Here is a 13,178-nt window from a genome sequence, read left to right as displayed (position 1 = left end):
CAAGGAGGACACCTGAATTTTCAATGCAGCTGTAGTAGTTTGTCATGTAAATCAATACTGGAATTCAGCTGGCATCCCAGCTTGCCAGAGAACAAGAATATTGTTATGTCTTAAAGGTCAAATAACTTAGATATAATGTCACAGTAACATCTGTTGGTGACGAACAAAATCTGTTCATCTAGTATGTTCAGTCATACATTAAAACTCCCATGGTTATGAAAGAAGCACTGCGCCAGGTATGACAAGAAGTGTAGATTTAAGTACTTAGGAAAATGGATCAGAGTGGATACCTTTTGATGTGGTAAAAGAGCAAGGCTGTTCCTGATTTTCAGAAAGCAGGTAGCTAATTTTTTATGAAGCCCCTTCTGGGATCCACATGAAAAGGAGACAGATTAAAGCCGAAGTCATAGCAGGAACAAATTGCTGCAAATCCAGTGATTTAAATGAAGTTTTTATGACTGACAACAAGAACATACATGATTTATTTTTGCTTATCTCTGCTTTTATGTGTCTAAGCATTATAAGCTGTGCTTATGGGAAAGAAAGAGACAGCCGTGACTACTGTTCTTCCAGCTTATGATAGAGGCTCCATCTCAGATAGTTGCTGACTGCCAAAAGCTGGAGTGATTGTGATGTTTCTGTTTTATTTTTGAGCTTTTCTTAAACCTCTCATCTTTTACAAATGATACTTTGTTCACTGAACCTTTGATACAACTCAGTTTACCAATTCTTGTGTTATTTTAGGCTGGCATGTGGATATTTTGTTTTGTCTCTATCTCTTGACTAGCTTCAAATGAACCTGAACAGGCCTATTTTGTATTTAATATCTGTGAAACCAGACATAAGAACTGCTAAAGATGTAATCCCAAACTCATAGAAGGTGATAACTCACAGAAGATCTGCATGTTCCTTTCCTTAGAAGAATGAGGTGACACATGAGAAAAGCCTAAAGCCTTTTGCTTGCCATTATATTTACTGAATTGGAATTGCAAATTTGAGATTTAATCTTAAACTCTGCTATGCCACATGCTAGTAGTTAATTAACATTTTGCTAGATTTAAATAGCTATTTAAATCTCTTCTATTAATGGCAAGGTAGATTTAAATTATTCTTTGGGCTATTCAGTACTCTAATAGAATTAGTGGTATATAAAAATAACTTTTTTCATTTTGTGAAATATTTTTTTATTGGTGTGAAGTTACTACAGGGAAATTATTACAGATCCCATTCAAAAGCATTGAAGTTGGGTGAACTTTTTGCAAGTGCAGATGCAAACAGTGAAGCACCCCGTATGTCTGCTGCCATCTGGAACAGCAGCCAGCATTAACAGGAGATGCTTGACTGCATCTGTACAGCCCAGTTTTCTACCTCCCACAGTAGCCAAAGGAGATGCTGTTGAAGCAGAGCTTACACAAATCTTTGTGTTAAAGACACTGTATTTAATATACTTTAACATCAGTGGAATGAAAGTGAATGTCTCTGTGGGAAACAGATGACGATAATACTCACGCATCTTAATTTTTTTTCTTTTTTAAAGGCATAGGTCCTATTGCCCAATCTACTACCTGTGACCACTTGTCTCTTCCTGCCTCTTCTTGCCCAGGGCTGGTTCTGTTCTATAAACCACACAATAGCATTTTGATCCTTTTAAAAGTCTTCACAAAATTTATATGCTAATTCAGTCTTTACAATAAGAGCTGATTTCTTTGCACAGTCGTGGAAGTACTACAGTGGAGGAAGAATTAGTAATTCCCTGTGTAGCTGGATTCTTGAATCCCCATCTTCAGTTACTTTAAAGGCCTAATTGGCTTTAAAGACAGTACCAACTTGATTTCTTCGAGACATTTGAACCACTTTTAAATATTTCACCTTCGCTTAGTTAAGAAGAATAAAAGCTGCTGGTGTGAATGGAAGGATTTCCTATCTCTGTGCCCCTTGGATGGAACCATCCACTTCTTTTGCCTTTTATAAGGGCAGTGCAACAGCTTTTGAAAGCTGAGCCTCTAGGACCTTCAGATCGAAAGGAATTAAAAAGAAAAATCTAAAAGTTGCTGGAACTGTGACTCCTTAGGTGTTTTTAAGCGTGACATGGAAATAAAACTTCCCTATAGAGAGAAGCAGCCAGTCACGGAGGGAAATGAGTCATTGCAGCAGGGAGAGGAACGACTGCTGTGCTTCTCAGTGCCAATAATGCAGGGGTTTAAAATATAAAATGGATAGAATTGAGCATCACATGTTGAAAGACCTTTGAGTTTTCCCATCTCCCTGCTAATGCAGAATTTATTTCCACATTAATTATGTATAAAATTGTGGCTCTTACAGTACTGACAAACTGTTAATGGAAGAAAATTGAGGATGTGTTGAGTAGCAGGAAAAATGTGTTTTTACAAGAAGACCGAGTGTTGTCTACTGAAAACTATGCATATGTAGCATGGCATTTTCCTAGCATTTCTTGACTTGTTGGTAATTTTAAGTATCTGTCAAAGTTTCCTAGTGGCATCTAAATCTCTGGTCCTAATACCAAGGAGCGAAGAAAGAGAAGGCAGGTGTCTATATATTTTTCTTGCCTTGTACTCGGTAATTTTGGTAATTGCAGTTTTTCACTTCCTGGTGCCTCTAGAAATATAGCAAGCTCCCTTATGCAGAAAAGACAGATTGCTTTCTTTTTATTTGACTGCACCTGTATTTTTGACTTGCGTGCCCTACAGGAATGCTGAGGATTCTAAGGACAGGAAAAATAAATAAAATTGTGCACTGACCTAATTCACACTGATAAACCAGATGCTTAAAAATCTGAGAGAATCTCTTCAAGGAAGAGTACAGTGATATTTATCTGGTTATTCTCATCTTTATCTGAATTTTTCTTTATCAGTGCTCTAATAATACAGGAGAAAGTATAATTTAAACGAGACATTGGCTGTGACATGCCATAGGCACACGTTGTTCTAATTTTATGTTTCCTATCGTAGCCTTTAAATACAACACACTCATTTTAACAAGCATTTAGCATGTCATTTAATAACAAGTGGGCAGTGGCACAAGGGCAGAACTCAGCAGCCTAAATTATGGGGTTTGAGGTCCAAATTTGTTAACTCATTTCTGATTGTAAGGCCTGTGTGAAAAGATAAATCTCATGCTGTTTCTGAAGGCTTTAACAATTCTGACCTCTCTTCTCCCAAGGGAGAAACTGGATATCAGAATAAATTAATGTTACAAATTGACTCAACACCCAGAGGTGGTCAGTGTTCACCCTTAAAAAAATCATCCTTCATGTTGAGCAGAGTCACGTAGAGCCCATTAAAATGCAATGGAAGTGCTAACTGCATCTGAAAATCCTGGCCCAGAGCTCAAGTTAGTTCACAGTTCCGCCAGACTGGGAGCCAGGCAGAGTGCACGGTGTTGTGCACTTGCCAAAGGGATGGACAAGGATGTCCCTGGGAGGCCACTGGTTCATTGGTGTGACCTGCCCCTCACAACACTGAAATGGTGCTACTCAGCCTTTTCACCGCCTCGGTAATATTAAATTTTATAACTTCAAAACCTAAATGCAATCCAGGTGTTCTAGTCATGACTAGTCAGTGTCTCTGGCTTTCTTAACTATCCAAGTACTTTCCATGATTCAAAAGAACATATACTTACTGAAAAATGTGAAGGTCATTTATTTATAGGCAGTACTGTGCAAAGCTGTGGATAAAAGAAAAATGGATTTGGCTCATAGGAGAACTAAATCAACTTACTCACTTAGTAAAAATAGCAATTTTAAGTGACCTACTGTGTGAAGGTTTGTTTTTAGAGTTAGCATCCCACTGAGTTGTAAAGCCTTGATGCATGGGTATGTGTAATGTAATTGTTCCTCTGCAGTCATTCCAAGATTATGAGCATTTTAAACACCTCTCAAAAAGCCAGCCCCTGGGGTATGGGATTGTGAGGAAAGTATCATCAGCATATACGTTATCTGTAGAACAACGTTGGTGGAGATACACCACCTCCATTAGGAGATATTTGTTTGTAGTACCTCTTGGAGGAGCTGTGAGATGGAAAGTTTTTATTATTCACAATAAAAGGATGTCTCAGTAAGTCATTCATGTCCAATAATATAATACTAAATCGTATGTTTTTCTAGGGCCACAAGGTTGTTTGTTTATATTTGCCAGGTAAATTTACTCCCATGTCTCCAGCATTGACAAATAGAAAGTCTTGAACTGCTCTGGGTAATTCTTGCTAATATTAATAATCTTGACAAAGTGAATTCTTGTCTATTTGCTAGTAAAAACAAGAGGTGATACAAACAGTAATAGCTATTCCTTTTAAATGTCTGCCTTTTCTTGGTTTACCAGACTTATGTACATTCTTAAATGCTATTACTTCTCTTATCCAGTTTATCTCCGGCAATGAAGTCTGCTGTATTGTTAGGTACAAAAGTAGGCAGGTCAAATAATGTTCAGAGCTGCTTTGCTATTAAACTTTTTTTTTTTTTCAGATTGCACAGGGTTTTGACTCTGTACTGGACCTTAGGCTGGAGTGTATGTGAAATAATATAAGGAGAGATCTGGTGGGGTTCCAGATAATTTATATTCTTGTTGCAGTTTCTGAGACCAGTTGCAGGGATGAGCCAGATCATACCCAGCGCAGAATGATATTGTTGGCAGAAGAATAATTGAAGTTGTAGCCCATGTGTGTCCCCTGTTTGTATCACACATTTCCATTTCTATCAAAGTCTGTTATAAATGCACATAGTGCCAAGTGTCTGACCTAAAGTACATCTCCTCTCTTTATAGCATTTCAGACCTTCCTTGGGAAAGATGATGTGTCTCGTGAAGTAGAAGAAGTTTTGGCAGAGTCCCGAGTCCAAAGAAACACCAAGTTAGTGTCGATACTTCAGCTCCTGAGAACCCGCGCTGTGCGATGGCAGGTCATTACTGTGGTTGTCACCATGGGCTGCTACCAGCTCTGTGGGCTGAATGCTGTAAGTGTCCTTCTTCAGGCCATGGCGTCTCCTGGTCTCCTCCTTTCTTTGTTTGTAACACAAGGCTTCTACTATACCCTTCAGCAACCTCTGTGACTTTCTGTTTTTGACTGTTTCTTTTTAGTAATGATTTAGTTATGCCAGCATGTGGCGAGGTCCATGAAGAGCTGTATCCGTTGGGTTTTTTTAAACAGAAAAGAGAGGGAAGCCTTGTTATGTTTTGAAGGAATACATGAAACGGTAGCACAGATCAGCAAAAAAAGAGTGTGCAGTTGCTGATACTCATTCTCTGTTTCTGGTCAGTTAAGATCTGATCTTATGTGCCCCATATTTGTTCATGTTGGGTAAACTTGGTCTCTTGACATTTCTGCTTGGATTAATTCAAGTCAGCAAAAGTTCCTGTAAGCGATTTTAAGAGATTGCACTGGATGTTTGAATTTTTGCTGTTGTTTCATACAATTTGAAGAATAAGCTGTGCTTCAATATACCTTTCTTGGAAAGTGGAGCAAAATAGGAAAAAGGACACTAAACAGTCAATAGCGAGGGGTCCTGTTGACCATTAATGTATCTGAGGCTAATGGATATTGAAGTCTCCTTTTCTATCTGTCTGAGCCTATTGCATCAGCAAGGAGAAGGTCACAGGTCAATTTAGATTGGAAGGGATCTTTGGAGGTCATCGGGTGCAACACCCTGGCCAGAGCACGACTGACTTCAGGGATGACTCAGGCTACTCAGAGCTTTGTGCACTTGAGTTTTAAGTATCTCCAAGGCTGAAGAATCTGCATCCTCCCTGAGCAGCCTGTGCCAGGTGTTCTCACTACTTACACTGTGAAAAGTCTTTTCTATATATGCATCCAGAACTTTCCTTGCTGCAGCTTATGACATCTGGGTTAGATGCTTTATGTTGACAACACAAATGTTTCATGAAGTGCCTCAAAGTGAAAGGGGTTTTCATTATAGTTCAAAGATGTTAATTGCTTATACATATGAAAGGCAATATTATCACTGCTGAAAGGAGCTCAACAAATGCAGCTTCTCACTGCAGCCTTTTGCATTACAGAATACTTCAGGTAGTTTTTTCCCCAGAGGTCTAATCAGTGACAGCTAACTAGTTCAGACTTATTCCAGGTATCTCTATAGCTTTAAAACTCCTAATACAAAGTAATTTGTCCAAGACCACTTGAAAGATCAATGTGATTATAACTCTGATATTGTAAAGTTTTTAACAAAAAACTAGGAGGGAGCTGGAATATTTTTCGTACTGTGGGGTAAACTATAAAAACATTTGTATAGGTGGTATTTTCTTCTAATTGTAGGATTTCAGTGCTAATGACAGGCTATTTTGTTCCTCGCTGTGGATACTTTTTTAAGAAAAGAAATGGAATTATCTTGTCATCCTGTCTTTCTAAGATTTATCAATGTCTTAAGTGAAATAACATGACACTTATAGTAAGAAACAGACTGCTCAAATAATGAAGCACAACACCTAAAGAAAGAAAAAGGTCACAGCTAAATTTTCAAGGGAAAGAGGAGAGTTTTGTGGCTTTGAGGATATTTATTAAAATGACAGAAATTGTTTAGTATTCTCTGGGAGAGCAAAACCACACATAGCTTGAGTGGGGGCAGTGGGGGAAAGTGAGAGATGTCCAGTCCAAAATGGATGCTAGAGTTGTTTTAAAGTGCCACTGGGGGGGCACTTTCTGAAAATATGCCTCAGAAAAACTGTCTTTGTCAGGAAACCTGTGTGTCAGGTTGGCTGTTTCCGGCCTTAGCTTTTTTTTTTGCTATTACTTTGTTTCTCCTCCAATGCAAGGCCACTAAACATGAAAAAAAAAATTCCCACAAAATTTGCATTCTGAAGTTGATTACTTAAATAGTTAATATCAATAGTTAATAGTAAAAATAAGCAAATTGTAAGAGAGGTCAAGGGAAACAGATGGACCACTTGATTAAGAGACCAGGTTTCAATTCCTTGTCTCTTGTGTGGCTTTCCTGGCTGATCTTGCCCAAGTCACCTGAAGCTCAGAGATTAGAAGATGGGTACAGGTGTGACAGATACTGCTGAACGCAGGTCTTGTTTTGCCTGGCTGTATCTGGTCCACCCTGCTGGGTGTGGGCCTGCATCAGCAAGGGTTGACTGGCTGCAGACGCTTCCTTTTAACTCACAGCTCCCGTCATTTGCTTTGTCTGTAGCGCCCTATTAGTTGGTGTGGTCTTTTCCACAATTACCATCTGGGCAGGGCATATGGGAAAGCTGGACTTCTTTCAGCTGAAAGTCTCAGGTCGCTCTCTGGGGAAATTACCAACTGGCAGACTTCTGTAATCATTCTGCTGGTATCTAAGAACGCTTGCTTCCTTTTAAGGCTCTTGCTTCACACAAAAACCCCCTATTTTGCTTAAAAGCAGTACATTTGTTGGTTTCCACATAGAACAGAAATCATGGTGAAACCCTGATAATATTAATGTATTCAATTATAATAAAATACCAGACAGTCTGACCTAAATTGACATAAATAAATGGAAATATATTAGTATCTTTTCATCTGATAAAATTTATCCATGATACATATCATCCATAATAAATTTCTTTACCTGCCACCATTGTATCTCAGTTCTAAAGAAGAGATGACACTACAGTGAAGTTCTCATTGATGAACTTTATGCTTTTTTATGTCAGGAAATATACTATACTGCATACTGCTTTAAGAAGGTCGTTCCCAAAGTGGGATCCCTTGGCTTCTGTGGGGTCTGTCGTTAAGGCAGAAGGCTGTATTTCAAATGGCAAAGAAATGCCAAGGAATCGTGCTGGGGATGGGGAGTCCATGCAGCAATGTATGTTTTCAGTGTGCAAAAAAACATACTTTGCTTTTCACACTTGTTATGGAGAAGACCTGGCATCAGGCAGTGTAGAAAGGGGTGAATGAGTACGCTATGTGCAAGACACTATATGTCCGCGTTGTTGCCCATCATTGTTTTTGTTGCTTGCTTTTGCTGTTGAAGAGTTAAATTTCTTGGGAAGACATGCATGTAGGGAGCTGGCTGAGAAATAAAAGAACTGGAAAATTGAGTCAGTTTTAGAAGGGTCAATGGCATGAGTAGGTTTGGGAACACCAGTGATAACATACACTGCATGCCACTTTAAGCCAAGACCTTGTAGGAGTAAACACTTAGGATAAGTAAACAACTTTCATGAAGCTGACTGTAATCTACAGACAAAAATGCTAAAGTGTTGCCTCCAAACTCGCAGAGATCGGACTGCAGAGATAGAGTTAAACAAAGGGACCGAAGTGGGGAAGTTTTACTTCAATCTGTGAAGCAACAGCAAGCCGCCATGGACGTTGGAAGTCAGGTGTCCATGTGTTGATTTGGACCTGACAGCAGTTGGTTTTGGGGTTTTGGACCTTCTGACCCTTTTTCCACAGCTCTCACATTCCAAAACTTTTAGCCCAATCATCAGCTAATTTTGTTAGCTACAGAAATCACTAGCTAACAAAACCCATGTTATAAAAATAACTTAAGTAGTCATCATTAGCCTAGTAAGTTTGTCCTAGTAATATCCTAGAGCAATATATTTCCTTGTTTAATGATACACAGGCCGGAAAATATGCACTTCTATTGTTTTGAAATGTGTATATCATGTTAATTTTTACCCTAGTATATATTTGTGCTGCTACAGAGACTAATAAGTCAGTGAACCTCATCCTGTCTTTGCTCTACCAGTTTTTAATCTAGCTATGTTACTACCACTAATCTAGCTGAGTTACTACCACTCTCACCATCAATGGTCGGTCATGCTCCTCTGTAAAAACGCATCTTGTGTTCTAGTTGTTACATTTTGGCAAATTGCATTCAGCAGTTGCCTGCTTAAGTGAATCTTTGACCTCTTTCTTCTCTTTAAAGGCCTACATACCTGCATTATTACATTGAATTTTTCAATCTTGTAACCTATAATATGGAGAAAAAAATTACTTTTGTCACAGTTTTGTGCTACCTTGTTTTCCTTACATACTGTGCCAGGGGTATGGGAGGTGAATAGGTTGTCAGGGTACTGGGTCCCAAAATATTTATGAGTGGGCATAGACATTTCAAAGGGAATTGGGAGCTGATCCTTGGTTTTGTTTCAGTGTGTGCTCTGTATCAGGAGGCCAATGAAATGCACGGTTAACACCAGTGCACGCCACATCAAGGCAGATGGCTTCGTATAGAGAAGTTTGCTGCTATCCCTTATTGTCACTGCATCTATTCTGGTGAGAGCTGATGTGCCAGCAGTAGGCATAAAAGCCTTCAGTCAGCTTCTGTTTATCTGTAAGGCGATATAGATGACGTTTTAGTCCTTGGTACTTTATTTGAGATGAGCTGGATTTTCTTCTTTGGTCTGGGACAAGCAGCTTTGCTGAAGGGCTAGTTGGGAATTTAGAATTACTTTTTTGTTTTTACAAAGCTCCTGGGTTAGTAGCTTGATGAACAGATGCAGCATGTGCACAGCATGCTGACGGGCAGCAGGGCTTTCCTCACGCTATCAAACACTTCCATTCATCAGACAAGCCTTGTCTTTAGCAGTGCTTGCCCTGTTAGGGCTTGTGACATGGACAGCATATGGGAAAAAAAATATCATTGCTGCTTTTTTGTTTGGTGCCATCATTATTTATGGCTTTCAGTTTTGTCATCCCAGCTGATCAGCTATCATTCAGAACTCTTTTTTGTCTTCTGATAATCAGTTGGTTCTATTATTTTTCCCTTCTCTAGTAAATCAGTTATCTTTTCTCTCTCCAAGGTAGTCTCTCCTTGTATGCTTTTGGCAACCAAAATATTTGGCTAGTTCTTTGCTGTCACCTGAGTCCAACATAAAGTTTATGTGATTTTTCAAACTTTATTTATGATGTGCATGGTGCTCTGATACTTACCAGACTTGCTATTTTAGAGTATTACTGATACATATTCTCTGTCTGGATGTTGCCACCACTGGATATGGTTTTGCTGACCAAACATGAATGACTTTTTCTAAGCTAGTAACCCTGTGCACCTTGGCTTTCTGTCCGTTAATGACAGCTCCTTATAGCCTATAATTAATTTCATCCTAAAAGCAGCTTTTCACTTTTCACCAAGCAACTCTCACTCTAAAAGCATCTTTTCTTTCTGTTGATTATAGAGAGATGAGGGTGATGGCTTGACTGCAGATGTCCACACTGCAGTGCAGTTCAAGTGAGATAAGTCTCACACGTTCTGTCCCAAGAGAACCAGTTTCTGCAGTGCCTCTCAGCATCTCTTTCCTGTTCTCTCCTGTTGTCACATGCCACTGAAGTATTCCGTAAAGCCACCCAAACCTGCTTTTCTAGCAGTGTGGCTCAGCCACATGAAACCTATTTGTATCCTCTTGTTCAAGCTTAAAGTGAGTTTCTTTGATTTACTCCTAAAGTGAATTAAGCTAAATTGAGTTAAAGCTGCTTGTAATTCTGCCTGGGTCTGCAAGCAGAAGTATAGCGGGGCTGTGTAACTAATCCACATGAAATTCGCACCTTCCCTTCATTTGTTGTCCTGCCCAGCTCTCGGTCATTCAGGAGTGCTCAGTGTTTTAACAAGTCTGGTCTCTGGCAGATCAGATGTTTGAACTGAATACTGATATATTGTAGTTCAAGCCATAATGATTAATGGCTTGTTTTCTTCTCTCTGATACAGATCTGGTACTACACAAACAACATTTTCAGTGAAGCTGGGATCAATCATGAAACAATCCCCTATGTTACTCTAAGTACTGGTGCTGTTGAGACTCTGGCTGCTGTTTTTTCTGTAAGTATGGTTATAAAAATTCATTAACATGCTTGGTGTATTAATTACTGATTTTATTTCCTTATACAGATTAAAATATCAACAGAATAATATATTGATGATTCAGTGTAATGATTGCTAAAGCAATTGCAAACATTTCTATGTTTAATCCTAAAACAGTTTTGTAGCTTGGGGGTTTTTTTTAAGATGCTGTCTAGTTTTAGTTTTATGAAAGAAGCATAAAAAGTTGATACATCCTGAGGTGCTTTCTATGAGTGAAGAGGAAGAAGGCAGGAACAGCAAGGCCCAAGGTATACTGAGTGATAACTCATAAATGATTTCACCTGGTAGAGTGACTTTACCTGGTAGCAGTTTATTCACATCTCAGCAGGCAGTGTTGCTGGAGAAGGCTCAGACATCACACAGCTGGGTGTGTTCAGTGTGGGTCACAGAACTAGCCATATGTCTTAATGGTATGGTTTAATAACACATTTTCTATAGCAGCTTATGAACAGAAAGTTCTTCAGCCATTTAAAAATATGGGAGTAAATGTTTGTAACCCAGCTTGCTGGAGAAGTAAGGCAGCTCGCTAGAACAAGATTCTCCCATGTTGTGTTAAATTCTGCTGTCTCATTCACTGAGGGCACATGGGCATCCCTTTGTAACACGAGAGCTCCTGAGTAGGTCGTGTATCTTTGCTGTGTACTAAATGTACTCTAAATGTAGAGGAAGATGTTAATAGAAAAAATGATCCATCCACATTTTTTTTCTTTCCTATTTCAAAATGGAAAAGCTGACTAGTAAAATATATACCCTAAATAAGCAAACTAAACCTGAGAGTTTTATTAGGTTAATATACAATGAATTGCTAAAGGAAATATTTTCTTTTTTTTTGCACTGCAATAAATAAGAAATAATGATAGAGGTCTTTGGAATGGAAGGTTGCAAATAAGCAAACACTCTCTTCTTTCTTTGTTAGAATTTTTCCTTATCTTCATAATATTCTATACCAACTGTATTTGCACAATACACACCAGACAAGCATTTTTAAATGTCAGAAGAATCGTTTTGGCAAAAAAATCCTTTCCAGTGGCAGAGGAACTGCTTGTGACCTATGAAATGTTAAACTAAATCCAGCTATCAAGTATATTTTCTTATAGTCTAGGACATAAGGGCTCTCGTAGGTCATAAAGTTCTTCTTCTGATCTTTGTAAATTTCCACAAATCTATTTTTGGGTAAACCATCTTATTTTTGTTCTTTAATTGAAGGGACATTCTTTTAATAGGTGGAAACAGTAAAGTATGGAAATCTCTACCTTTTACAATTTCTTCTTCGTGATACTGCAGGAATGCTTCTTTGTTCAAGATATATCTAAAAATAATGGTGATAATTCTGCAAGTTATTTAGGTGAAGAATACACCTCTTTTTTTGTGGAAAAAGATGAAAATTATATGGAGATGATTCTATAATATTAAAGCCATTCTCTAAATAGGGTCTGTCATCTTTTCAGTTCCTTCTCTGCTCTCAGATCGTGGGGCTTATTCAGAGCACAGTGTTCATACATAACGAGGTGCATGTGTCTGCTTTGGTTCCTGGCATGTGTGGTAACTTTTTTATGCCCAAGAGGAGAGTTTTTAATACTTTTTCTCTTTAAGCCACTTGCTGTTCCTCTGGTAACGCTCATGTATTGATATCTTTGCTCCCTTCAGACTTGCTCTTCCCATTCAAGACAAATGCTGCTTTGTAGCCTTAATTTTATTTCAGTGATCTTCATTGCTGCTGTTTAAAAGAATAACAATACGAATTTGTTTTTTTCAATTGAAGTTTTGTGGCTTCTCATTTTTACAAGTAAATACCTCTGAATTTTTTTCATGCCTAGAACTAAGGAGGGGGAGTTCCTCCCACTCCCAGCCTCTCAGCTGCTCTTTTTGCCCCCCTTTTTTAATGTATTTGACAGCATTAAATATTAACTCAAGTGCATGTCTTACCTACTACTTAGAGGGAAGAATGGAAGAAGCAGGAGAAAGTGAGAGGAGAACTTAAATTTCCTGGTACTTTTTTATATATTGTACTTGCTAGCAGAAACCAGATTTTACTAGCAATATATGCCAGGATTTTAGTAGATACTCCTATCAGCAATAGAAGTAGAGGTTTTTTTCTTGTATACTAAATGAAACAGCTATTGGAGAGTCCACAATAAAATCATGTTCCATCTCCGATCATTACGCATATGTTAGGTGATCATGAAACTTTGTGCCTCAGTGAGAATACTTGGGGGTTCATCCACTGATGAGCCCCATATGAATGCTAAAGGAAACGATTGAAATGGATATAGTTCACAGAGAAGGAAAATAGTATTTAGGAGATAAAATACCATTCAAAGTGTGGAAAAAAATTGAAAGTGAACCTTTAACACGTCTTCTGGGAGTAGCAGCGTAACAGTAA

The 13,178-nt window shown here is 38.5% G+C and overlaps 1 protein-coding gene across 10 annotated transcripts in view; it reads left to right on the top strand.

Annotated features, from left to right (window-relative positions):
* SLC2A9 (solute carrier family 2 member 9) overlaps positions 1 to 13,178 on the top strand; it is a 123,253-nt gene that overhangs the window by 59,995 nt on the left and 50,080 nt on the right. For all 10 annotated transcript variants that reach the window (XM_065060529.1, XM_065060535.1, XM_065060528.1 and 7 more), the window contains 2 exons: positions 4,779 to 4,966; positions 10,643 to 10,753. In XM_065060529.1, the coding sequence (XP_064916601.1) occupies positions 4,779 to 4,966; positions 10,643 to 10,753 (299 nt within the window). The remainder of the gene's footprint in view (positions 1 to 4,778; positions 4,967 to 10,642; positions 10,754 to 13,178) is intronic.

This window comes from Columba livia, chromosome 4 (genome assembly GCF_036013475.1).
Source record: "Columba livia isolate bColLiv1 breed racing homer chromosome 4, bColLiv1.pat.W.v2, whole genome shotgun sequence".
NCBI lineage: Eukaryota > Metazoa > Chordata > Aves > Columbiformes > Columbidae > Columba > Columba livia.
This window is presented reverse-complemented; position numbering and strand designations above follow the sequence as displayed.